The sequence below is a fragment of the Centroberyx affinis genome, unplaced genomic scaffold (genome assembly GCF_046629955.1).
Source record: "Centroberyx affinis isolate AG114_WGS23_722 - 3 ecotype Tasmania unplaced genomic scaffold, CSIRO-AGI_Caff_v1 ptg003657l_1, whole genome shotgun sequence".
In the NCBI taxonomy this organism is placed as follows: Eukaryota; Metazoa; Chordata; class Actinopteri; order Beryciformes; family Berycidae; genus Centroberyx; species Centroberyx affinis.
Genome location: NW_027281560.1, coordinates 9,481 through 33,892, shown reverse-complemented (window position 1 = coordinate 33,892; position 24,412 = coordinate 9,481). Strand labels below are relative to the sequence as shown.

The following is a 24,412-nucleotide window of genomic DNA, read 5'->3' as shown; positions in this document are numbered from 1 at the left end:
TACAATGACCAAATTAAAATTCAAACCATGACATTCAGTTTCAGATTTGACAATAGAAATTCAAAATCTGCAATTCAGTTTCAGTTTTTGCATACTATGATTCAATTCAAGCATCAATTAATGCAATTAATTAATTAATTAATTTAGTCTCTGCTGGCACTAATTTCTGCCCATGCCTCAGCCCATAAATGTAATGTGTATTTTCTCCTTTAACCTGCAGAGGGCAGCATTTCATTAAGCAACAGCTACAGAGCTTCAGGAGCAGCCATCCTGGATTCAAACAGAACAAGGAAGGGTTTCTAATTATTCATTTTTTTATTTATTACTACAACAAGCTACAGACAAATATAATATATTGAACAGATATTAAACATGGCCCTAAATGAAAAGGACAAACACATACAATTACAACAACAGAAGGAAATTAATTTGGATTGAGGGGTGGGGGGGTTAGAAAGAGGTTTTCAACTTTTTTAAGTGACTTTCATATAATTCCATATGATTCCCCCTTTAAACCTAATTTCACCTTGTTTTTCCTATCCTTACTCAAAATACAGGTCAATTTTACTCCAGAAGCCTTTTACTGCCCGAAAACATGCTAGTACACACACACACACACACACGCACACACACACACACACACACACACACACACACACACACACACACACACACTTTCAGGCATTTTAAATGATAGTGTAAGTCAAGACAGTATAAGACACTCAGAGCAGCAGAGGAAGGCTCTACATGACTGTCACCGCTCTGCTGGTCTAAAGAGAGCTGTTCTTGTTTCAGTCGGAAATTTATTGTTGGAGCTTTTGTAAATGATTTAACTCTGAATGTATTTTGATTTCTTACATTGTTGTATGTTTGTCTGTGACTTTTATGTTTGTGATGATGTTGCTTTCTTGACCAGATCTCCCTTTAAAAAAAATATTATTGATGTCATTGGGAATAAACTGGTTAAATGAGGGTTAAATAAATAATTTAAAAACTTTACCATCACCTGAGTTGGCTGATAATAAATTGTAGGGACTGCCATGTTCCTGCACATATATTAATAATCCAGTATTTTTTTCTTCATAATTACATGTTTAGCATAAATATGCAAATCTGACTTTCTCTGACATCTTGGTTCAACCAATTTGGCAAAGTAAATAAGCAATGACATGGATTATATTTTACTTGATTATGAGAAGTCATTATAACAGTAGGCTGAGTGGGCCCAAGTCCACGGACAGAAAACTCAAGACAAAAGAATAAACTTAAGAGTCTTTAAAATATTCCAGTGATCAAAACAGCACAACAAAAATGTATCTTTCTTAGTGCCAAAAGTCAAACAACTGGAGAACTCACAGGAGCCGGAGAACTCCAAGACTGAGCAAAGAGCAACTGAGGGAAGCAACTTAAATAGCAAACCAGCTGCGTTTCATCAGTCGTTTCAACCTGCACTTGTTGACTTCCCCTCTTGAATCCCCGCTGCCATCTTCAGTGCCGTTCCATCAATCTGATAACTCAAGTGAACTTTCTGAGATCGACCCATCAAGGGCTGAGGGAGCGAGTCAACAACAGTGTAGACGTCACGAGTGCATCCTACCCAGAATGCATTGTGATTGTTCATTTCCTGTGCACGATCCACCATGGTGGAACAAAGGTGATATATATAAATGTAAATAAACAATATTTAGAGTATTTAGACATATCTATGAAATTAACTCATCTACAATGTTTTATTACTCATTGTTCTGTTTTTTTTATTATTTAATATTATTATTAATTATTAGGCCTGCTTAAGGGCAAGCGCGTTCCATTTCAAATATTTTGCTCCGCCTCAGACTCCGCCCCTTGCTCTCCAAGTGGCCACTTGTGTCACGTGTGACGTTGACTAATGAAATACAGGGCAAGACACAGGACAGGACACAAGTGAACACAGTAATCTAATTAAACACAGGTGGCAACAACTGAACCATAACTAGGATGCTGTCGGGGGCTGGCAGCAAGGGTATATCCCCGAAATTCCTCGATCCTCGAAGGCCCCATGAAGTCAAATGTCATTCAATAATCAAACAATGAGACTCCAGGGTTAATCTTCTCAATTATATTGGTTGTATGTCCCAACTATTTTTATTTCGCCAAATAATATATTTTTTTCCTACTGGGCTAATCTAAAGTTAATTATATTATTATTACTCCTATACACTCCAAAATTAATTGATATAACCCTCTAGGGATAATAAAGGGTTTGTACCTTAACTATTTTTTTAACTCTCAATAATAAATGTAACTAATTAAATATAACCGCTAGCGGTGATGGCTGGGTTCATGCAGTCCAGCAGCCAGAGCTGAAACATGGAAGTTTGCATTAAGATCACTGTCAGTTTTGTCAGATCAGGCTGTTGAGCCATCAGACCCCAAGCTGTTAAGGTCTGATCCTGAAGAATGTAACAGCAAGTTGAAAGGTTCGTATTGCTTTACTGTGTTTAGCTGTTGGTCACCAAGCAGCATTTTGCGGACCAAGTTTCATAGTGATTGGTGAAATTCTGTTTGAGTTATAAGGGAAAATCTCATAGGCCACGCCCACTTTCACTAATGACAACCACACTTCAGACTTTGACTAAGACCTGGTCCTAGGGCATGTGTGCTGAATTTCATGCCATTTCACCGATTGGATTAGGAGATACAGTTTTCTGGCCTTTGTGGCGCCCCCTATTGGTCAATAGTTGAATGGCTTTGCACACATGTTCATTCATTATATGTGAACATGTTGTCCAAGGTTCATGATGATTGGACCATCTATCACAAAATTATAACAATTTAGCTTATAGGCCACGCCTCTTTCACAACTTTAAGAGTTAATGTCTTCAAAACTACAGCAGATATCAACAATCTATGAACAAAATTTAAAGAGCGTAGGACCGTAGATGCTACTGACTGATTTTGGTGGTAATCGGTCAAACGGTGTAGGAGATGTTAAAAATGTGTTTTTCAAATAATTCAAAATATCTCAAAAACTTTCCACGCGAACCTTGGGGTCCTTATGGCAAAACGATTAGGCGCACATGTGTACCAAGTTTCATGTAAATTGGACAAACGGTGTGTGAGATACAGCACTTTAAACTTTTTACTTTTTACCTTTAATTATAGCGCCACCATCAGGCCGATGGGGGTCATATTTCATGTGGGTCTAATTGAAGCCATACTAGACCATGGTGCAAGTTTCATGGCTGTAGCATTTACCTTCTCACGGGAAATTGAGGCCAAAGAGAAAAACAATAATCATTTTTAAAAAGTACCAGTCCAAAAAAATAATTAACTAATTTATTAACAATAATCACATGAAGTGCAAATTTCATATAAATCTCCATAATTGCCTGAACAACTCTCTTGACAAATTTCAATACAATATAATGTACCATTGGTGAGATATGGGTCCATGGACATTAAATTAATCAGTTAATAAATAATTGCTATAATAATCATATACATATCAAAATCAATACAGTTCTTCCTCTAGGGGTCATCAATGTCCATACCAAATTTGAAATGATTCTTATAAAAACTGTTCAAATTATCACGTTAACACGAAGGATCTGCGGCGGACGCGGCGGCGGACGCGGCGGCGGACGCGGCGGCGTGGTTCTGCTGATAAAAGTACACTGCATGACTATTGGACTGCCTCCAGGTAGCCTGGCGAACTGCTCTGCTGATGGTATCCCAACCTTAGATTCCTGCTCAGGGAACAGTGGCGGCTGGAATCCATTCTGGCTCTGGAATAGAGACCTGTGGAGGAGCTCTGACGAATGTTGTGTACATACTCTACCCACACCAGGTCGTACTCCAGGTGGTGGGGTTGGATAAGGCAAGGCAGTGCAGAGAGATCTCCACATCCTGGTTTATCCTCTCCGTTTGCCTGAGCACAGGCGGGCAGAAACTCCAGTCAGGGAGCAGAAGGCTTACCAGAAGCGGGAGGTAAACTGGGGGCCACAGTCTGAGATTATGTCTCGGGGAAACCATGGAAGTGGAACACATCCTGAAAGTGGTGTCTTTGGCCAAGGGCAGTTTGGGCAAGGGAACAACGTGGCAGGCTTTGAAAACCAGTCAATGACCACAAGGACGGTGGTGAGGCCATTAGATGGAGGGAGACCGGAAACAAATGAGATATGAGGCCAGGACCGGTGAGGTATGAACAGTGGGTGAAGTAGATCAGAACAGACCTCCTTTTCCAGTGACAGCCACCAGAATCTTCGCCTCAGAAATTCAGTGATTCAACAGACACCTGGGTGACCCGTGTGGCAAGAAGAATGACCCCAATGGAGAACTCAATACGAGACCAAGCTACAGACAAATAGCTGGTTAGGAGGGCAGTTCTCAGGGATGGGTTCCTGCTGAATGGCCTACTTTATCTCTGACTCAATTCTCCAGGAGACTGGGGAAACAATTTGAGAACTGGGGATTATGGACTCTGGCAAGAGACGGGAAAGGGCATCAGCCTTCTAGTTCTTGGAGCCAGGGCAGTAAGAGCTTATGAAGTGGAATCTGTTAAAGAACAATGCCCACGTGGCCTGATTGGAGTTAAGACATTTAGCACTCTCAATTTAATTTTTTTTAATTTTTTATTTTACCTTTATTTAAACAGGGAAAACCCATTGAGACCAAGGTCTCATTTGCGATGGTGCCCTAGTTACAAGCATAATCATATAACCATAAAAACATAATCATAAACAATATACAATATTACAAACAATATAATAACATCATACATCAATACATTTTATACATTCAACTGATAACATTATGGCAACATTATTTAAAACATACACAGACCTCGACTTCAAATTCCTTTATCACATTTTTGAATTTGCCCAATGAGATTAAGGCATCCAATTTGAAGAATTGAAGAGAAGAACCAACCAATCCCGAGACCTTGTCTGGTAATAACTAGAACGCCATGTGATGAGGGATGTCAAGTAATTAGGTAGTTTATGTAAGATTGCTTTATAAACATACAGGAGCCAGTGCTGCGTTCTCCTAGCGGCTAGGGACGGCCAGCCCGCTGCCAGATACAGAGTACAATGATGTGTTCTAAAATGATCCCCAGTAATAAAATGAAGTGCTGAGTGATAGACATTCTCAGGTAAAAATAGTCGCCCAATAAGCCTACTACCCGCCTTGAGTAAAATTATGGAGAGAATAGTATATGAGCAAATCCAAAAGTATTTCTTTAAAAATGATTTAAATACAGTGTATCAGCATGCATATAAAAAGGGGCACTCCACAACTACGGCATTAACTCAGATGACTGATGACTGGATGAAAGAAATTGATGAGAAAAAAGTCGTTGGTACTGTATTGTTAGATTTGAGTGCAGCATTTGATATACTTGATCATAAGTTGTTATTGAATAAGTTGAGCTGTTATGGCTTTGAAGAATCTGCTGCTGCCTGGATGAAAATTTATCTCACCAACAGGAAATATACAGTACACTTTATTGGTAGTTATTCTGAGGTAAGAGCAGTAAGTTGTGGAGTGCCTCAAGGAAGTTGTTTAGGGCCGTTTTTGTTTTCCATTTTTACAAATGATTTACCTCTAATTTTGAATTATGCCACAGTTGCGACGTATGCAGACGATTCTACAATATATGCATCAGCACACACAACTGGAGAACTTAGTAGGGTTTTAAATGAGGAATTAAAGTTAATAGAAGAATGGGTAACAGTAAATAAATTGGTTCTTAATATAGAAAAGACAAAATGTATGGTATTTGGTTCAAAATATTCATTAAAAGTCGCACCAATTTTACACTTAACTATAGGAGGTATAGATATTGAACAAGTAACAGATGCAAAGTTATTAGGGATCACTGTAGATAGTAAAATGTCTTGCAACAGCCAAATTGATCAAATGATAGTAAAAATTGGCAGAGGCATGGCTGCTATAAAACACTGTAGGAAATACATGCCTAGCTATCTAACCAAACGATTGGTGCAAGCTTTAGTGTTACCACAGTAGATTATTGTTCAGTGATTTGGTCTAATACAACAGAGAGTAATTTGAATAGGTTACAGGTAGCTCAAAACAAAGCAGCTTGCATTGCTCTTCACTGCCCATGTCGAACAAGAGTAAGTACAATGCATAATCAGTTGGCTTGGTTAAGTGTAAAAAGCAGGCTGCATTATTCTCTAGTGTGCTTTATTAAAAATATCATCATAACTAAAACACCAGAAATACTTTATAGTAATCTGTCATTTTTTTCAGATAGACATCATCATTCTACTCGGCAGTCATTAGAGGGTCGTTTTCTGTTGCCTCCGTGTAGAACTAGGTTAATACAGAGAACAGTTCATTATCGAGCAATGGTGGCATGGAATTCATTACCAAGTTTTTTTATTTCAGAAAGTAATACAACATGTTTTAACAGAAAGTTAAAATTGTATTTGTTTACACAAGGAATAGGGTAGAATATTATATGACTTGGTTTTGAGCTATCCATCCCACTTTTATTTGTGATTTAGTGGATGAGTTGCTAAGTTAATTCTTTTTTCTCAGTTACTAAAGAGATTAAATTATTATATAGAGCTTTTGAATGTATTAGACAGGCTTTGAGTTGGTGTTTGTTGTTGTGTGTCTTAGTGGTTATGTTGTGTGTTGAGTCTTATTGTGGGTATGGATGTTGCGAATGTGTATTGATGTATTTTCTGTTGTTGAAGTGTTGTTGGGGATGCTAATGGAGACCCCAGGAATAGTAGCTGCTGTTATAATACAGTAGCTATGGGGATCTAAATAAATAAACATTAATAAACATAAACATAGACAGTGTCAAGCAGTTTCAAAATGGTAGGGGCAGCGTGCATATAGATAATGTCACCATAATCAATTACTGACAGGAAAGTAGACTGAACTAAAGGCTTCCTATTATCATGCGAGAAACATAATCTATTTCTATAAAAGAACCCAATTTTCACTCTTAACTTTTTAGTTATCTCATCAACATGCATTTTAAAAGACAGCTTTTCATCAATAAATATCCCAAGGTACTTGTAGGAGGGCACTCTCTCAATTCCAGAGCCATCCAAAGTGTAGATTTTTAGATTAATTTCCTTCAGTGAGTGGGATCTAGAAAATTGCATATATTTTGTTTTTGCTACATTTAAGACAAGTTTAATGTCTAGAAGTGAGCACTGGATAGAGTCAAAGGCTGTCTGCAAAGCAGATAACGCTCCTTCCAATGAAGAAGCAGACATATAAAGCGCTGTATCATCAGCATAAAAATGCACCTTACAGCCATTTTCAAAGGAGACAATGTTATTAATATACAAAGTAAAGGTCCTACTATCGAGCCCTGTGGTCCACATTTAGTGACCTCCAGAACAGTGGATTGAATAAAGTCAGCAACAATACATTGGGTTCTATTTGAAAAATAACTTTCAAACCACTGGCAGGCGTTACAACAAGGGATGCTAGCTGATAACTGTGACCAGATCTAAAACCAGACTGAGAAGTATTTAAAATGCAATTTCTGCGCAGAAACAAATGAAGCTGGCAGTTAACCAGGGATTCAAGGGTCTTGGCTAAACAAGATAGCTTGGAAATTGGACGGTAATTATTAAGGTCTCTACTGTCTCTACCCTTGTGAAGTGGAAGCACATGAGCAGTTTTCCAGATTTTTGGTACAATTCCCAAGCTAAGTGAAAGATTACAAATGTGTGTTAAGGGCAAGATCAGCACCAGTAGACTTTTTTGGGTCAGAGAGAAACTACAATGAGTCATGTCATTTGAGAGCACTGGTCCTGATTGGCAAGTGTGATTTTGTTTATGCTGTACCACCCATTCAGCGATATCTGTCGGATTCATTCTATCAAATAGATGGCTTGCACTAATAAAGTGATCATTAAAAGCATTACAAATTTCCACCTTGTCACTTGTAAGACAAGTTCTTGTGATCAGTCCAAACAATTAACTGATGTTTAGCCCCCTCCAGCCAATGTCTCCACTCCTCCTGGGCTAACTTGATGGCCAATAGCTCCTGGTGGTCGATGTTGTAGTTTCTTTCGGGCAAAGTCAGACGTCTTGAAAAGAATCCACAAGGGTGGAGCTTCAGGTCCCTGGAAGAGCACTGAGAGACCACAGCTCCCACCTCGCATCAGCACCGTCCACCTTTAGAATGAAGGGCAGGTCAGGATCAGGATGAAGGGCTGAAGAGCAGCGCCACTTGAGCTCATGGAAGCCTCTCTGTGCCTCAGGAGTCCAGAGGAACTAAGGGCTGCCCCTCCCGTCAGGGTGGTAAGGATGAGAGCAAGGGCACTAAAGTAATTCTAATGAAAGTAGTAGTAGTTGTTCTAATGAAATGGGTGTAAAAATTGGCAAAGTCAAGGAACCTTTGGACATGCTTGACTGAGGTGGGCTGTGGCCTGTCTGTAACTGCCTGGACCTTTGTGGGATCCATCTGAATCCTGCCCCAGAGATGATGTACCCCAAGAAGAGAACTTGGGGGATATGGAGTTCACATTTTTCAACCTTGACATACAGGTGGTTTTCCAGAATATGTTAATATTCTGACATTAAGATGTAGGTGTGTGTCTCTGTGTGTGTGTGTGTGTGTGTGTGTGTGTGTGTGATCCTGCACAGACTGAACTATAATTTCAGCAGCTGTTTTTGGTTAGCAGTATGAGTCTTCCTCTACACAACTGGGTGACTCTCCTGCCTCTATCTGACACAGAGACACTGAGGAACCAAACTTAACTCCAAATGCAAACCTGAACCCAAATGCGGGGTAGAGGACTTCCGTGAATGTGGAGTGGAAGGTGTGGATGTGGATCAGTGTGTCAGAGGAAACTCTGTAGAAGGACAGAGAGCCAGCAGGCCAGTCCAGATACACTGCTACTCTGTTAGAGTCAGAGGAGGTGGGGGAATATATGGATGTTCCTGTGTTGTTGTGAAGGGCAGAGTAACCATCATCAGACCAGTCCAGACTCCAGGACTTGTCATTCGCTCCAAGCCTACGGTTATGACCTATTCCTCTCCTTTTGATTCCTCTGTAAGTCACTCCTATAGAAACCTTTCCTTCCCACTCGACCTCCCAGTAACAGCGACCAGTCAGACCATTTCTACACAGCAGCTGAGGCCAGTGGTCAAATCTCTCTTGGTGATCAGGATATGGCTGCTTCTCTCTCTCCATCGTCACCTTTCTGTTGTCTTCAGACAGGAAGAGCTTTCTGTTTGCTGTGTTTGGGTCCAGTGTGAGTTCACAGACATCTGATGAGAGAACAAGACTCAATACAGCAGCAGATTATCATCTAATACACCTGTTGTGTTAATTATTTGTTGATTTTTAACAAGTTGTCTGTTAATGTCTGAACAGTTTAATTACACATCAGCCATCACCTTCATTCATAGTAGGATGTGAGTGAATGGACGTCACATACTGCTGTGTAACTGGACTTTCTATCTAAATAGTTGAATGTGTGTTGCATTGTTTTCATGAATCAAACTAAATACACACTTACATTTCCTCAGACCTGGTTTCAACCTCTGCACTCCACCATGGTCCACACTGGGGGAATAAACAAAGTCAGACCAGCAGATTCTCTTTGATGATGGAAACATGGACATTAAATAACCTTCAATATGAATGAGTTTCCATACAGCATCAGTCATAATTGCTTTTAGACATTAATCAATATTCCTCAGCTTCTCAGTGTGACAGAGAAAATGTGTGTGACTCTCAGCCTTCTAGCAGACGTTGCCTCTCCATACCTGAGAGAGTCCAGTCTCCAGTGTGGATCCTCCAGTCCAGCAGAGAGCAGCTTCACTCCTGAGGCTCCTGGATGATTGTAGCTCAGGTCCAGCTCTCTCAGATGGGAGGGGTTGGATCTCAGAGCTGAGGCCAGAGAAGCACAGCCTTCCTTTGTGAGCAGACAGCCTGACAGCCTGCACACACACACACACACACACACACAGTTAAGTTTTAACGTTTCTTCCATTGGTGTATAGTTTATTTATTGTTTATTACTGATAATTAATTTTTCCTGTTTTTCTACACAAGTGTTTTCTGGAAAAGACAGCCAAGCTCTCAGTGTAAACTTCCTGTTTAAAACAAGATTCATGTTAGATCATCACTATCTGCTCTGATGTTAGGTGTGATAATGTGATTTAATTTTAGTAAAAACTGCAGCGGTCACCACTCCAAACTGTTGCTCCAGTGATCTGCTTTGTGATTTCATTCGGTCAGTTTGGCAGTTCTTGGATCAGTTTGCTGCAGAATCTTAGAAATCCTTTTTGGTATTTTAGGTCTCAACAACAGACAGCAAGGAGGGAAATAATGAAATATCCTGATAGAAAGCAGAAAACAGTTCATAGGGGACAGAAAGTAGAGTGAAAGGTTGTTACCACAATCATAAGAGCAGAGAAAATCCTCCACAGGTTAGGAATTGATTCACTGATGTTACTCTGTAAGTAAAGCAGGATTTAAATGGTCATGTGTTGACCAGGTTGAGGAATCCTGACCTGAGAGTTTCCAGTCTACAGTGTGGACTCCCCAGTCCAGCAGAGAGCAGCTTCACTCCTGAATCCTGCAGGTCGTTGTTACTCAGGTCCAGCTCTCTCAGACTAGACTGGGAGCTGAGAACTGAGGCCAGAGCTTCACAGCTTCTCTCTGACAGCTGACAGTCACTCAACCTGAAGAAGAATTAGTGATGAAGACAAACAGCAATTTTAAAATGTTTTCCATTTTGTACTCACATCACATTTTAATAAAGTTAATATATCCAGTTATCTTTTCACCTACAGAGCTTTATCGGAGACTTTGACCACTGGCAGCAGCCTCAGAAGAGCCTCCTCTGAAGCAGAGTATTTCTTCAGGTCAAACACATCCAGCTCTTCTTCTGATGACAGTAAGATGAAGGCCAGAGCCGACCACTGAGCAGGGGAGAGTTCGACTGTGGAGAGACTTCCTGATCTCAGATACTGTTGGATCTCCTCCACTAGAGAACGGTCATTCATCTCATTCAGACAGTGGAACAGATTGATGCTTCTCTCTGGTGATGGATTCTCCCTGATCCTCTCTTTGATGTACTGCACTGTATCCTCATTGGTCTGTGAGCTACTTCCTGTCTTTTTCAGCAGGCCTCGCAAGAGAGTCTGATTGGTCTCCAAGGAAAAACCCAGGAGGAAGCGGAGGAACAAGTCCAGGTGTCCATTTGGACTCTGTAAGGCCTTCTCAACAGCAATCCGGTGGACCTCTGTTGCTGATATTTCTCTGCAAAGCGTGCACAAACTTTTGAAACAGAGTTGGGGTTCAGCCATCACATTCTTGTTGCTGTTAATGAGTGACAGAACCACATGAACAGCAGCCAGAAACTCCTGAATGCTCAGATGGACAAAGCTGAACATCTTGTTCTTGTCCTTGTCCTTCTTCTGTCCACGCTCTTCTTTAAAGATCTGTGTGAACAATCCTGAGCACCGTGATGCTTCATTAAAATGAATACCACTTTTTTTTAGATCGTTCTCATAGAAGATCTGGTTGCCTTTCTCCAGCTGGTGAAAAGCCAGTTGTGCAAGTGACTGAATGTGCTGAATGCTCTCATCATGCTTGGTCTGATCGATCTGAAACACGAATTTTGTGTACATCTCAGTCAGGGTCTTGGGCAGGTCTTCTTCTCTCTCACTGGTTTTCAACAGATCCTCCAGAACTATAGCAGAGATCCAGCAGAAGACTGGGATGTGGCACATGATGTGGAGGCTTCGTGAAGTCTTGATGTGGGAGATGATTCTGCTGGCCTGCTCCTCATCACTGAATCTCTTCCTGAAGTACTCCTCCTTCTGTGGGTCAGTGAAGCCTCTTACCTCTGTCACCATGTCAACAAAGTTTCCAGGGATCTGATTGGCTGCTGCAGGTCGTGTGGTGATCCAGATGCGAGCAGAGGGAAGCAGTTTCCTCTTGATAAGGTTTGTCAGCAGTACTTCTACTCTAGTTGACTTTGTCACATCAATAGAGCACTTTTCATTGGCAGTGAAGTCTAGTTGAAGGCGGCTCTCATCCAGACCGTCAAACACAAACAGAAGTTTGAATTTACTCTTGTCAAAGTTGAAGTTTCCTGACTTCTGTAGTTCTGTGAAGATGTAATTCAGAGCCTCCTCCTTGATGTTGATGGTTTCCCAGATACATTTGTGAATTAGTTCTGCAAAACGAAACCTTTCTCCCTTCAGTAGATTCAGCTGGCGGAAGGTGAAGGGGAATATGAGATGAACATCTTGATTGGCTCTCTCTTCAGTCCAGTCCAGGATGAACTTGTGCACAAGGAACGTTTTGCCGATTCCTGCAAACCCAGTGGTCAGCACTGTTCTTATAGATTTTCCAGAAGGGTGTTTGAAGATGTCACTGGGTTTGATTGATTTCTCTGCTCCTGGTGTCTTTCTTGGCATCTCAATTTGCATGACTTCATGCTGCCTGTTGATGTGTATGTCACCTCCGTCTGTGATGTAGAGCTCTGTGTAGATATCACGCAGAAGTTTCTGATCCTTCCTCTCTAACCATTCTTCTTGTGCACACATAAACCTGTCCTGGAGGTTAGATTGGACCTTTTCTTGGTACTCTGTGATGGGATGTTGAGACTCTGTTGTTCTCACCAGCAAATCTGTGTAGAACAAAGTAACATTCATAAAAACTAAACTAAAAATATAGCTGCAAGCGATGATTGCGGGGTCCAAGCACACTTTCAAAAGACAGATGGACAAAACATTACAGAATGTACACAGACTCACAAAGAGACAAGCTGCACCTGCAGTCTATTAGTTATGGCTACTTTTGTGTTTCCCATGAATTCCCATGAGTTTATCATTTTATTTAAACCACATTTTTGAAGTTATTCACAATGGCCAAATGGACAAACCTGAATTTTAACCCATAACCTTCTACAGGAGATGCTGATGCTTTACCTATGGAGCCAAACTAACTAAAGAGAGACGTATTGTGATACTGCAGCCTATGGTTGACAGCGTTAACCACTTGATAGAACTTTGTAGTGCTCTCCATTAACAAATAAATCAGTCATAAATCAGTACTAAATCATAACCAAACTGCTGCTGCACTACTCTCTATGGGTTGAAATTTACAGATTATGTCAAACACCTGTTTTGAGTTTTCTGCACTATGTGCTTTAATGTTGAGTTACTTTTCATGAAACTTAAAAATGACCACAGTACATCAGGGACTTAAACTCACAACCTTGTGCTCCAAAACCCTGTGCTTAACCACTCCACTGAGAAAATAAAATAAAAGGACAAGTGATACGTCTGATGGTCCAACCCATATTGAAAGCCTCAAAAGTAATTTTATAACTGTATTAGTGCCCCGCATTAATCACTTTAAACACGGCTTTACAGCCATCATCTTGAGAATCCAGACATCATTTGTTTGAAAAAGCTTGATCAAACTGTCTTGAACATATCACATCGTCAATGATCAAACTATTTGGTATATTAAACCAGCAATAAGCTATTTAAGACCCTATAACCAATCCTGTAATGATATAAACAAATAGCCACACATGCGGGCCAGCTGTGTTACTGTTTTCACCTCTTTTAAGGCTTGTCAAACTCGGAAGCTCCTCCCGACCCACTCAGTAGCTTTTCCTTTTTTTAAAACTAGCTTGTCTCCTCCCTCACTGTTTGAAATCGGTGCTCTCAGTGGCTGTGTCAGAGATTTTTTCTTGCTGGTACTACAGTGGGGCTGAATTATTCAGTGATGGTGCTGAGGGATGTACTGTATGGTAATATGTATTCACAAGGCCAGACGCGTGGCATTCAAAAATCAGTTTCAAGCATTATGTGCCTACTATAAATACCTTTGTTGATTCACAAGCACACGCAATTGATAGTTCTAATATATAAGTGAACTGTGACAGTGTCAACAGCATCGGAGCCAACCCGGGCTACACCAGAGCATAAACAAACAAACCAACAGAGCTTCTGACCCACGGCACACAACATGAATCACTGGTACGCACCAATCCTGCAATCAGCGCGTTGTGCTTTTCAGCGGAAAAACGCAACACTAACCTACAATGTCCACTGTTATTCGCATCACATAGACAGGCAATGCCAAAAGATACACTAATTCAAGTCAAATAAGGCAAACAACAGATGCAAGGCTTTACCAGGAGTTGAACAAATCGTACTCTGACCATGCCTCAATACCTCAATTAAAAACTACTGAATTTAAAACCGAAATCAACAGAATTAGTCCGAGCAAAACCAGTAGGCTGAACAGCAATAAATGTAATATTTTAGGATTTGCAAGAAACATAAGGACTATGGGGTATTCACAGTTTAATACATTCATGGGTATCCACCACAAAATAATTATAATCAGCACACACCCAGTATTCCCACTAGCACTACTATCAGGAGCTTGAAAAGTTGAAGTTGGAATATCATCCTCCACGTTCTGTATAGTAAATTAATCTCACGTGAGCGAGAGTGAGTGACATCACTAGGCTCTACTACTGATCTGAGGACAGAAATGGCAAGACATTGACAACGAACTGACAACAAATAAGCAGAAGTGTAGATTGGATCTGACCTTAGACCAGTGCATAGTTAATAACTTTATATTGCGAGGGATGAGGGTGCTATGGTAATTGGGGGCCCTGTCTGACTGGATCAACTGGAGAAACAAGGTGTATTCAAAAGTATACAGAAAGAGCAGCTGTAATTTGTATGTCAAACCTCAGTTAATTTCTTGGTGGTGCTATATCACCAGCAAGCACCACCTCAGCACCGCCACTGCTCTCCCCCATCTCTGGAAAAAAATATTGTAATGGTGGAATCGATGAAGCGAGCAAGTAAACTTGTTAAACTAGTAAACTTGTTAAAATAGTAATCTTGCTACCTGCCTCTTCATTTGTCATTGTGGGACATGTAACCTTCAGCAGGAGCAAAATCTGGCAAAGAAAGACTGGTAACAGGCAACATTTCTCCGTAGGAACATTTATTTTAGCCATTAGGCTTTATGCATGGTTTGTCCTTAAGGGCTTCTATAGCCCAGCAGTTTTGTTGTGTGTGTTTACAAATGTGTTGCAGTTTCTGTCTCCCTCTAGCAGTCGGAAAATCGCTTAGTGTAGCTTTACTCTATGGCAATATAAATATTTTTTGTATAAAAAGAGGGAGGTGACTTCAGAATCAATGGTAGGTACCAGAGTATGAATGATTTATCTCACCTCATCTGACATGTCCTGAAAACTTCAACTCTCTATGACATACAGCTATTGTTTCTGAATTTTTGAAGTTTCGACTTTAATATCTGTGAAAATTTGGTCATTATTAGGGTTGGGAAAATGAATGCGTAAATTGTTGTGATTAATTTGAAATGTTTAATGTTTTAAAAATGCAGTTTCTCATACATAGCCAAAATACAAGTTGGTCAATTTATAGAAATCGATCTAAATGGATCTCTAATGTGCCTGATGTCACATCGCATCATGTCTGTCATATGGTGAAGACCAGCAGACCAGCAGTTGTGTATTCAATCCTGAGTCTCACCTTGAAAGCAAAAGTGAAACTTAACATTCCACAATTTGTGCCAAACTCGCCTATGTATTCTAGCTTCTTTAACGGTAGGAAACATTATTACCTCGTGGTACTGAAGTAACGTTAGTGGACCTGTACAGGATCTGTGCTAGTTTTCCCACAGCAGCATGAAGAGGCATTTTGCCATCTAGTCTGTTTGCCATCCACAGTTTGTTAATAGGCCTCTAGAGGGAGCTGTGCACCTGAACAGGATCTGTGATTGTTTGTTTGTTTGTTTGTTTGTTTTTTTTCCATCCTGTAGTGGCTGACCAGCCAAGCCATCCTGACTAATGATGGAGGAGGACAGGATGGAGTTTTAGGCAGAAAGTTTCAGCTGCACTTGTAGCTTTTGTTATTTCAGTTAGTGCATATAAAGAAATATGGCTTTTAAGCTTAATTTTGATGGTTTTGATGGAAATTACTAATCTGTAATATTGATCTGAATATAGTTCCTTTGTGCGGATTCTATATTAATTTGGCGATTTAGTGATTAATTTGGTCATTCTATGTTTAAATATCTGTGATTACAAGCTTCAGTCTTAAGAAAAAAAGGATTAATCAATCATTAAGTATGGGTTCTCATTGTATATGCTTCCTTTCAGCCACATCATTCATCATCATGGCATCTCTTTTCATTGTTAGGCTGATGACACCCAGCTGTACCTTCCAGTAAAGCCTACTGACCTTAGTATGTTGGATCACTACACGACTGCCTAGTTGATGTGAAACATTTTCTTCAGCTTAACTCTGATAAAACAGATCCTTGTTATTGGCTCTCAGCACATCTCCAGTCAGATAACTGCCACGTGTTGGTTCTTTGACACTGAGCACTAAATCTGTTGCAAGAAGTCTAAAATTTGGAACCGCACATCACAAAGCTAGTCCAGTCATTTTCTAGCAATGACTATTGCAAAGGTTAGATCAGGGCCCGTCGTTATCAGGAGTAGGACCTAAGAGGTAGGGGGACATTTCCAAATACAAGACATATTTTTTTTCCAAAATATTATTCAGCACATTTCATCCAGTCAGTCAAGTCCATGTCCTTCACATAAAAGAGGACAGAGGAAACAGAGTAAATGACAAAACAAGTGCAAAAAGAAGTCAAAGAGAGAAAAAATAAGCAGAATAGAGCGAGGGTGAGATAAAAAGGCTCATTGTGAACCCTTCAAACAAAAAAAAAAAACTATTCAAATATATTTTTTGTATTAAAATTATGATAAAGACAAAATATGGTTAGTCTAGCTTAATCCATCACTGTGTAAGTTGAAAAATGAACTTGCACCCTGTAGACATTGCTATAAAATGTATTATAAATGAATTTATGAGATATGGCTGCATAATGTGTCAGCTCTATGTTTTTCACATGTCCATATTTTTTATCCTCCTATGACTTACCTTCAGGTCCTGAGCTGCTGTTTGACAAACTCTGCTCTAGATCATTCCTGTTGATCTTCATCAAAACCTTCTTGGTCACCTCCAGAAAGTGTTGGTTGTAGGTCTGCACCATCTGATCCACTGTGTCCTGCCTGTCTGCATTCTCCAGTCGGCACTTTGGGATGGCTGGGAAACCTTCCAGGATGTCATCCTGCTGCAGGAACCACTTGAATCTCCTGAACTCTTCATCTCCCAAATCCTCCAGTGTTTTCAAGAGCTTCTCTTTATCTGTCGTCATCGTTGCTCCCTGGTAAAATCGAAGGATATTTTCAACTCAAAGCACATTTATGCAATTTCCTCACCAGGATTATTAAAAATGTATCTCATCTCATCCTACTACCAGTGTTTAAGACATGCAGGTCTTTTAACAACTTTTACCCTGAGATTCCCTTTAAATTTTCCCTCAAGTAGCTTCAAAGTTAGAAAATAAATTATATTATACTGAGTGAAATATTCAAACCCAAGGGGCCATATTTTATGGCTGCAATATTACATAAAATTGAAAAAAATCTAGATGTTTTATGCACCATTTTATACATATTTCCCTGTAATTCAGCATGACATATTTAGTATCTTTGAAAACCTTGGGATCTTTTTTCTATTTTTACTGTAACTCTTTCTCTGCTGTCTCCCCCAACGCCCCTGAGGATGACACAGACGACCCCCCCCCCCCCCCCCACCCGCATCCCACCCCCACTCCCCCACCACCAACAGAAACCGTGGACAGCGACCCCCCCCCCTGGGTCTCCCAGCCCCAGTCTGTCTTCCACACCAGAGGGCAGCTCAATACCACCCCTCCTCAAAGGTCAAAGGTATTCACATGTCATGGATACCTTTGACAGACCTCAGCAGCACCTCAAGCTCCCTAGATGCAGGTAGACCACAACCTCGTGACCTGGAGGATGACCCCACCGGTAGGCCACAGCGTGTCTGGCTGCAGGGCCACCTGTCAGACAAGGTGATGGGCAACACTAGCGCACCACAAGAAACCGTACTGTCACCATTTCACCCTCTATACCTGAGACTTCTGTTTTAACTCCCTACCTACTACCTACAGAAGTTCTCTGACGACTCCTCCATTGTCAGCTGCATCATGGAGGACAATGAGGAGGAATACAGAGAGCCGGTGGAGAACAACAACCACTTTCATCTCAACATCAGGAAGACCAAGGAGCTGGTGGTGGACTTTATGAGTAGCAGAAAGCCTCCAACCTGTCACCATCCAGGGGGAGGAGGTAGAGATGGAGGTAAAGATGGTGAGCTCTTACTGGTTCCAAGTAGTGCAGCTCAACAACAGACTGGACCTGCATTAAAATTAAAAACCTTGACTACTTGACTTAAACTTAAAACTTTATGATCCGTGTTGCTCATGTTACACACCTTATCCTTGAACTCTATCTTGTACAGAGTCCATTTATTGCACAAAATATTTCCACTATCATTTATTGTTTATATTTATATACTGTTGCCTTTCTTATACCTTTCCTGTATTATATTACCTTTCCTGTACTTCTTGGCAGTGTTCCACCAATTGCTGCGTCCCCTAGAGGATCAATAAAGTGCAATCTTAATTTAAATCGTAATCTTTCCAGCCTGTTGCTGCCAGTAACTGGAATGAGTAACAAAAACATCTTAAAGTCCAACATTCTCGGTCAAAGAGCAAAACAGCACAATAAAATACCTACATCCAAACTAATACTAAGACGGTGTACTGTAGCTCAATTTTCACAAAATACAAACAGAAGTTACAGCATCTCAGAACATGTTAAAGTGTAGAAATATATACTAAAAACATGTCATAAAAACTTCTTATTCACAGCAATCAAAGTTTCTTCTTATTATTTTTCATAAGATATTCTTATTGCTGTATACAGTGGCTATAAAAAAAATACTCACTCCATTTGACCTTTTTGCACATTGTATTGTGGAATAAAATTAGCTCAAAGGAGACAGGTGCTGTCTCTGGTGGATTGGCCGGTGCGGTCACCTGGTCTGGGTCCTGTCGGGCTTTTGTGGGGGAGACTTGATTGTGGGGTCCGTGAGGGGGTCCGTGAGGGGGTCCGTGAGGGGGGCCCTGCGGTGGGTGCTGCAGGGGGCGTGGGGTGGGGCTTTGCCTGGATGTCTTGGGGGCCTGGGGTGCCTGCGGTCTGTGGGGTTGTCACTGCTGTGCATGGGGGATTCTTTGATAGGCGGAGGAGTGGAGCAGTTGTTTGGAGCGGAGGTATTGGTTTGTGACATTGTCGATGTCTCGGCTGTATTTCTGATGGGTTTGGTGCTGCCCTGGTGGATTGGGGTATCTGTCTCTTTTGGGGAAATGGAGGGTTCTTGGTGGTTCCGGACTCTTGAACGGTAGTGTAGCCTACTTGTACCTGTATCTCCATTTTATTGATTTCTTGTGGTTCAGCACACACTTTTATGTAAAATTCCATCTGTTTTTAATTGTATCTCTGTTTGTTTGTTTGTTTGTTTGTTTGTTTGTTTGTTGTTTTTAACTACCCCTTAATTAACAGTTAACTAATGTGTCTGGTTATAATTTACTAATGGTGTTCAGGTTAATTAAGGTATTAATGTATACATTATTTAATAGTCATCTTTACAAACTATTAAATAATGTATAAATTAATACCTTAGTTAACATGAACACCATTAGTAAATTACACATTAGTTAACTGTTAATGAAGGGTTAGTTAATGCTTATTAAGCATTAACTAACCCTTATTAAGCATTAACTAACCCTTAACTTAGTGACCCTTATTGTTACCATTTTATCATTTAATTATTTAATCATTAAATTGTGGTAGTTTCATATCACTGTGATTTGGGTTTTATTGTATGCAAAGCACTTTGTAAACATTGTATTTAGAGAATACAAGTTATTATTATTATTATTATTATTATTATTATTATTATTTTTTTTTTTTTTTTTTTAATCAAAGCAATTTAAAAAAAGAAAATTTGTATCATTATTATATTGGTTAGATGTTCTAATTGATGTATACAATGGTATTGACCCCCCCAAAAAATACATTCATTTGGCTGTTTTGGTTTAAAATCTTCACCAAGTAATAATTTCTGTCAAAGTAGAATGGGATATTTGTGCTGAATTATAAAAGCACAATTATGGAAAAGTATTTTGTAAAAGTATTCACTCCCATTACTCAGGCACTGTTAATAATTTCACATTTTATTCATATTTCATGTTAAGGCTATACTTAGATATACTGAATATATTTTTTCCATATATGCTGTCATTTTACCTGTCTTGCCAGGAAGTTTCATGTAACAGCCCTTAAGTACATCTTAACAGGATTTCAGGGTGGAATACCAGTGTCACTTATGGATAATATTTGAGAAAGAAAAAAATAATTTTCCAGGTAGGATCCTTACCTGGAAAACCTGACAGACGCTGCATATTCTCCTTCGTCAGTCCTGGGTGTCTGTGTGCATTTGATCTGAGGCTCACATCCTCATAACTTCACTACCAAAGTCTAGAAACATTGGTAAAACTTTAAACCGGTCTAACCTTTGGCCGTAAACTAAGCATTGCTGGATAATTACAGATCAAGTTTTATTATGCGTCTATCAAATGGTGTAATTTAACCACACCATCTACAGTAATAATAATAATAATAATAATAAACTTTATTTGTATAGCACCTTTCATACAAGAAATGCAGCTCAAAGTGCTTTACAACAAAGAAATTTCATACATGAAAATAGACATAGAATGAGCATAACATAAGATGGAAAATAAAACCCACTGAATAATAATAAAAATAAAGTTAAGAAATAGAGTACATAGAATTATTAAAATCAAGTAAAATACAACATTTTAAAAGAAGTGCAGCAGTGCATAAGTGCGAAGCAAAGTGTAAAAAAAAAAGTTTAAGGCCTGTATCAGGAAAGTCGTAGCTAGTTAAAGGCTAAAGGGAAGAGATTAACTGTTAATGAAGGGTTAGTTAATGCTTATTAAGCATTAACTAACCCTTATTAAGCATTAACTAACCCTTAACTTAGTGACCCTTATTGTAAAGTGTTACCATTTTATCATTTAATTATTTAATCATTAAATTGTGGTAGTTTCATATCACTGTGATTTGGGTTTTCAGTATCACAGCACAGGAGGAAAAGCAGTTGGAGAGAATTGTACACACATCCTCCAGAATCATTGGAACTAAGCTTTCTTTTAAAAATACTTAGTGAGCTGCTTCCCTGATATCTACAGGCAGAGTGTTCCAGAGCTTTGGGGCGCAATTGACAAAGGCTGCATCCCCAATTTTCTTTCGGCTGTTGCTGGGAACCTCCAATAAACCAGCAGCAGATGATCGCAGTGTTCTTGAAGGCAAGTAGTGAACTGTAGTCACTCTGGTCTCATTAACACGGTTCACAAAATACAAACAGAAACAGAAGTTACAGCATCTAAGAACATGTTAAAGTGATACATGTCTTCTTCCTCCTCGCACTCGAGTGGTGGAATGACCTTTGACCTTCCCACTCCCAACAGCAGTCACTCCCTGGGTACGTCCTGAAGCTTTTTCCCTCCTCCTCCTCTCCTTCCTCATTACCACTCCTCTCCTACCAGGAAGTAACCTGGAGGAAACAAGGGGAGGAATGGAGTGGATGAGACGAGGGAGCGAGGGGAAGTGGAGGCCATTTGGGACAGTTTATTTGGTGCTTTATCATCAAAAATGTACGTCTGCTATTGATAAAGTGGCCCTATCATAACTAACGTTGCTCAAACCCACATTAAGCCTCATAGCCAAAGTTTGTATGCACACATAGAGCAAAACATTACTGTAACTTTACTTAACTGCCACTTCAACTAGACAGTTGCTTGGAATTTGCTGTAGTGCACTCATAAAAACATAACACAAGATAACACCACAAAACAGACTAAACAAGCCAGCAAACCAACAACAACAAACATCAACAAAACAAGGCAAACTAAAGAGTAATGGATAATATGTAAGAGAGCAAAAATCAGATACAAATTTAATGATTTAAATAAGCAAAATTAAAATTACAATTCATGGTCAAAATTTAAGTTAAAAGTACAGTACAAATCAGTAGACTGAAAAAAGTGACGTGTGCACTGGAGAGAGACTAGAGCTTAGCTAAAGTGCTTTAAGTCATTCAGAATACGGACAACAGTTGCATAGGTGCTTTTCTGAACCTAGAGGTGCAGGTCTGAAGTGACCAAAGTCTTTTCCCTGAGGGGAGGAGTTCAGACAGAGGGTTTGCTGGATGAGAAGTGTCCTTCAGGATTTTTAGTCCAACCCTACACATGCAGGTCGCATGTATTTCTGAGAGAGAGGGCAGCTTAGTTCCAATGATTCTGGAGGATGTGTGTACAATTCTCTCCAACTGCTTTTCCTCCTGTGCTGTGATACTGCTGAACCAGAAAAAGTGAGTATGGATTCAATAACAGCCCTATAGAACCGTAACGCCACCTCCCTCAATACCCCAGACTTCCTGAGCTGCCTCAGAAAGAATATCACTGGTGAGCTTTTTTTATATAGGAGGTGATGTTATCCCCCACTTCTGAGAGGAGGAGATGGTGGTGCCTAGAAATGTAAAGCTACACCCTTGCTCTAGCTCCTACTGTTGATGAGTGGCAAAAGCTCCCTCCTCCCCCTCCTGAAGTCCACGACCATCTCTTTAGTTTTTGTGATGTTCAGCTGTAAGTTGTTAACTTGACACCACTTGACCATAAGGAGTTTCATCACTTCATCAAGTCATTAGAGGAAATGAGGCCCACCAGTGTTGTGTCATCCAGTCAATCAGTCAGTATTGAGTCATGATGAGAGCTGCAGTCATTAGTTTACAGTGAGTAAAGGGGTGGAGACAACACACACCCTTGTGGTGTGCTTAAAGGATAATGTAGTCACTCTGGTAATGAACTGGTAATGTAGTCAATCTGGTTAATGCATTGCTTACCGTCAACAAATCCTATAAAAATAACAAAATCAACAATGCGTTTGCTCTACTCCCGTTACTTTCTGACTTCCCACGTACCATTTTTAGCCGTCAACCTGGAAGTCACTGGCTCCAATTGTAAGCTAAAAACCTTGAAATACAGCTCACAAAGACATAGTTTCAATTTTAAAAATCACTAACCGTTACCACGAAAAGTCAGGCTGTTGTAGTTATTACCAAATCAAATTCAAATGGGAACAAATTCTTCATTATGCCGGGGACTATTTTCGGTGCTATGGAACTACTTTCCTGAGATCGCAAACGTGTTTACAGTCGGCTTATTAAGTTGTTTGAGGAAAAAGTCAGATGTTGCCCACAGCAACGGCATGGCTGTTTGACATGTTTTTAATTGTTTTTTAATACAATGGAGTTCTATGGCTGCTGGGACATGGCTGCATTGGGCATCGGCTACATGGATGAGACTTGTTGGCAAAACAAAATCATTGCTGATTTTGTTATTTTCATAGGATTTGTTGACGGTAAGCGATGCATTAAAAAACACCGGCCTGGTGCAAGTAAGCATTACCCGGACAAGACCAATGAAAATTGGTACTTGCCTGTGTCAGCTCTGTTGGGATCCTGAACAGAAACAGTTAAAATGAAGGCTGTTTAAAAGCTGAGCTGAAAAGAGAAGTTTTTAGCAGTCGTTTGAAAATGCTTACAGAGCCTCTCTGATATTCTTTGGCAGAGTGTTCCACAGTTTAGGAGCAGAGTGGGGTTTTGTACTTCTAACAAACCAGCAGTAGAAGACCTGAGGCTCTTGGAATGTAGACCAGCAGGGATTCTGTAATGTAGGCCGGTCCTAAGCCATTAAGAGCTTTGTATACAAGTAACAGAACTTTAAAATAAATTCTAAAGGGAACTGGGAGCCAGTGCAATGTAGCTAAAACCGGAGTGATATGCTCTCGCTTCCTTGTTTTTGTTAAAAGTCATGCTGCAGAGTTTTGGATAAGCTGAAGCCTCTCAATAGACTTTTTAGGGAGGCCGGTAAAAAGGGCGTTGCAGTAGTCCAGTCTACCTGTAACAAACGTGTGAGTTTGCTTTTCAGCATCTTTCTGGGTCAGGAAGGTATTTCTAAGATGAAAGAATGCTGTTCTGGTCTCCTTGTTTATATGGGAATTAAAGCTTAGATCAGAATCTAAGATAACACCCAGGCTTGTTACTTCTAATTTGATCGAGAAATTCAGGTTCCCAAGTCTTGTGGAGAGTTCTTCTCTTTTGGCTTTGGGACCGACCAAAGTATTTCTGTCTTATCTTCATTCAGTTTTAAGAAATTTGTGTTCATCCAATCATTGATAGCCAATAGACAAGTAGTAAGGGAGCTTAAGGCATCTGCAAGATTTGGCTCTACAGAAATGTATAGTTGTGTATCATCAGCATAGCTATGGAAATTGACATTTTGTTCTCTGATAATATCACTTAATGGAAGCATGTATAG

The 24,412-nt window shown here is 40.0% G+C and overlaps 1 protein-coding gene across 1 annotated transcript; it reads right to left on the bottom strand.

The window, feature by feature from the left end:
* Positions 1 to 3,664: 3,664 nt before the first annotated feature.
* On the bottom strand, positions 3,665 to 17,236 carry LOC139661931 (protein NLRC3-like). The gene is made up of 7 exons (XM_071540516.1): positions 16,960 to 17,236; positions 10,784 to 12,632; positions 10,504 to 10,674; positions 9,754 to 9,927; positions 9,504 to 9,550; positions 8,681 to 9,252; positions 3,665 to 3,910 (listed from the first exon to the last, which is right to left on the bottom strand). Exons 1-7 carry the CDS (start codon positions 17,234 to 17,236, stop codon positions 3,665 to 3,667), a joined length of 3,336 nt encoding a protein of 1,111 aa, XP_071396617.1.
* Positions 17,237 to 24,412: the final 7,176 nt, after the last annotated feature.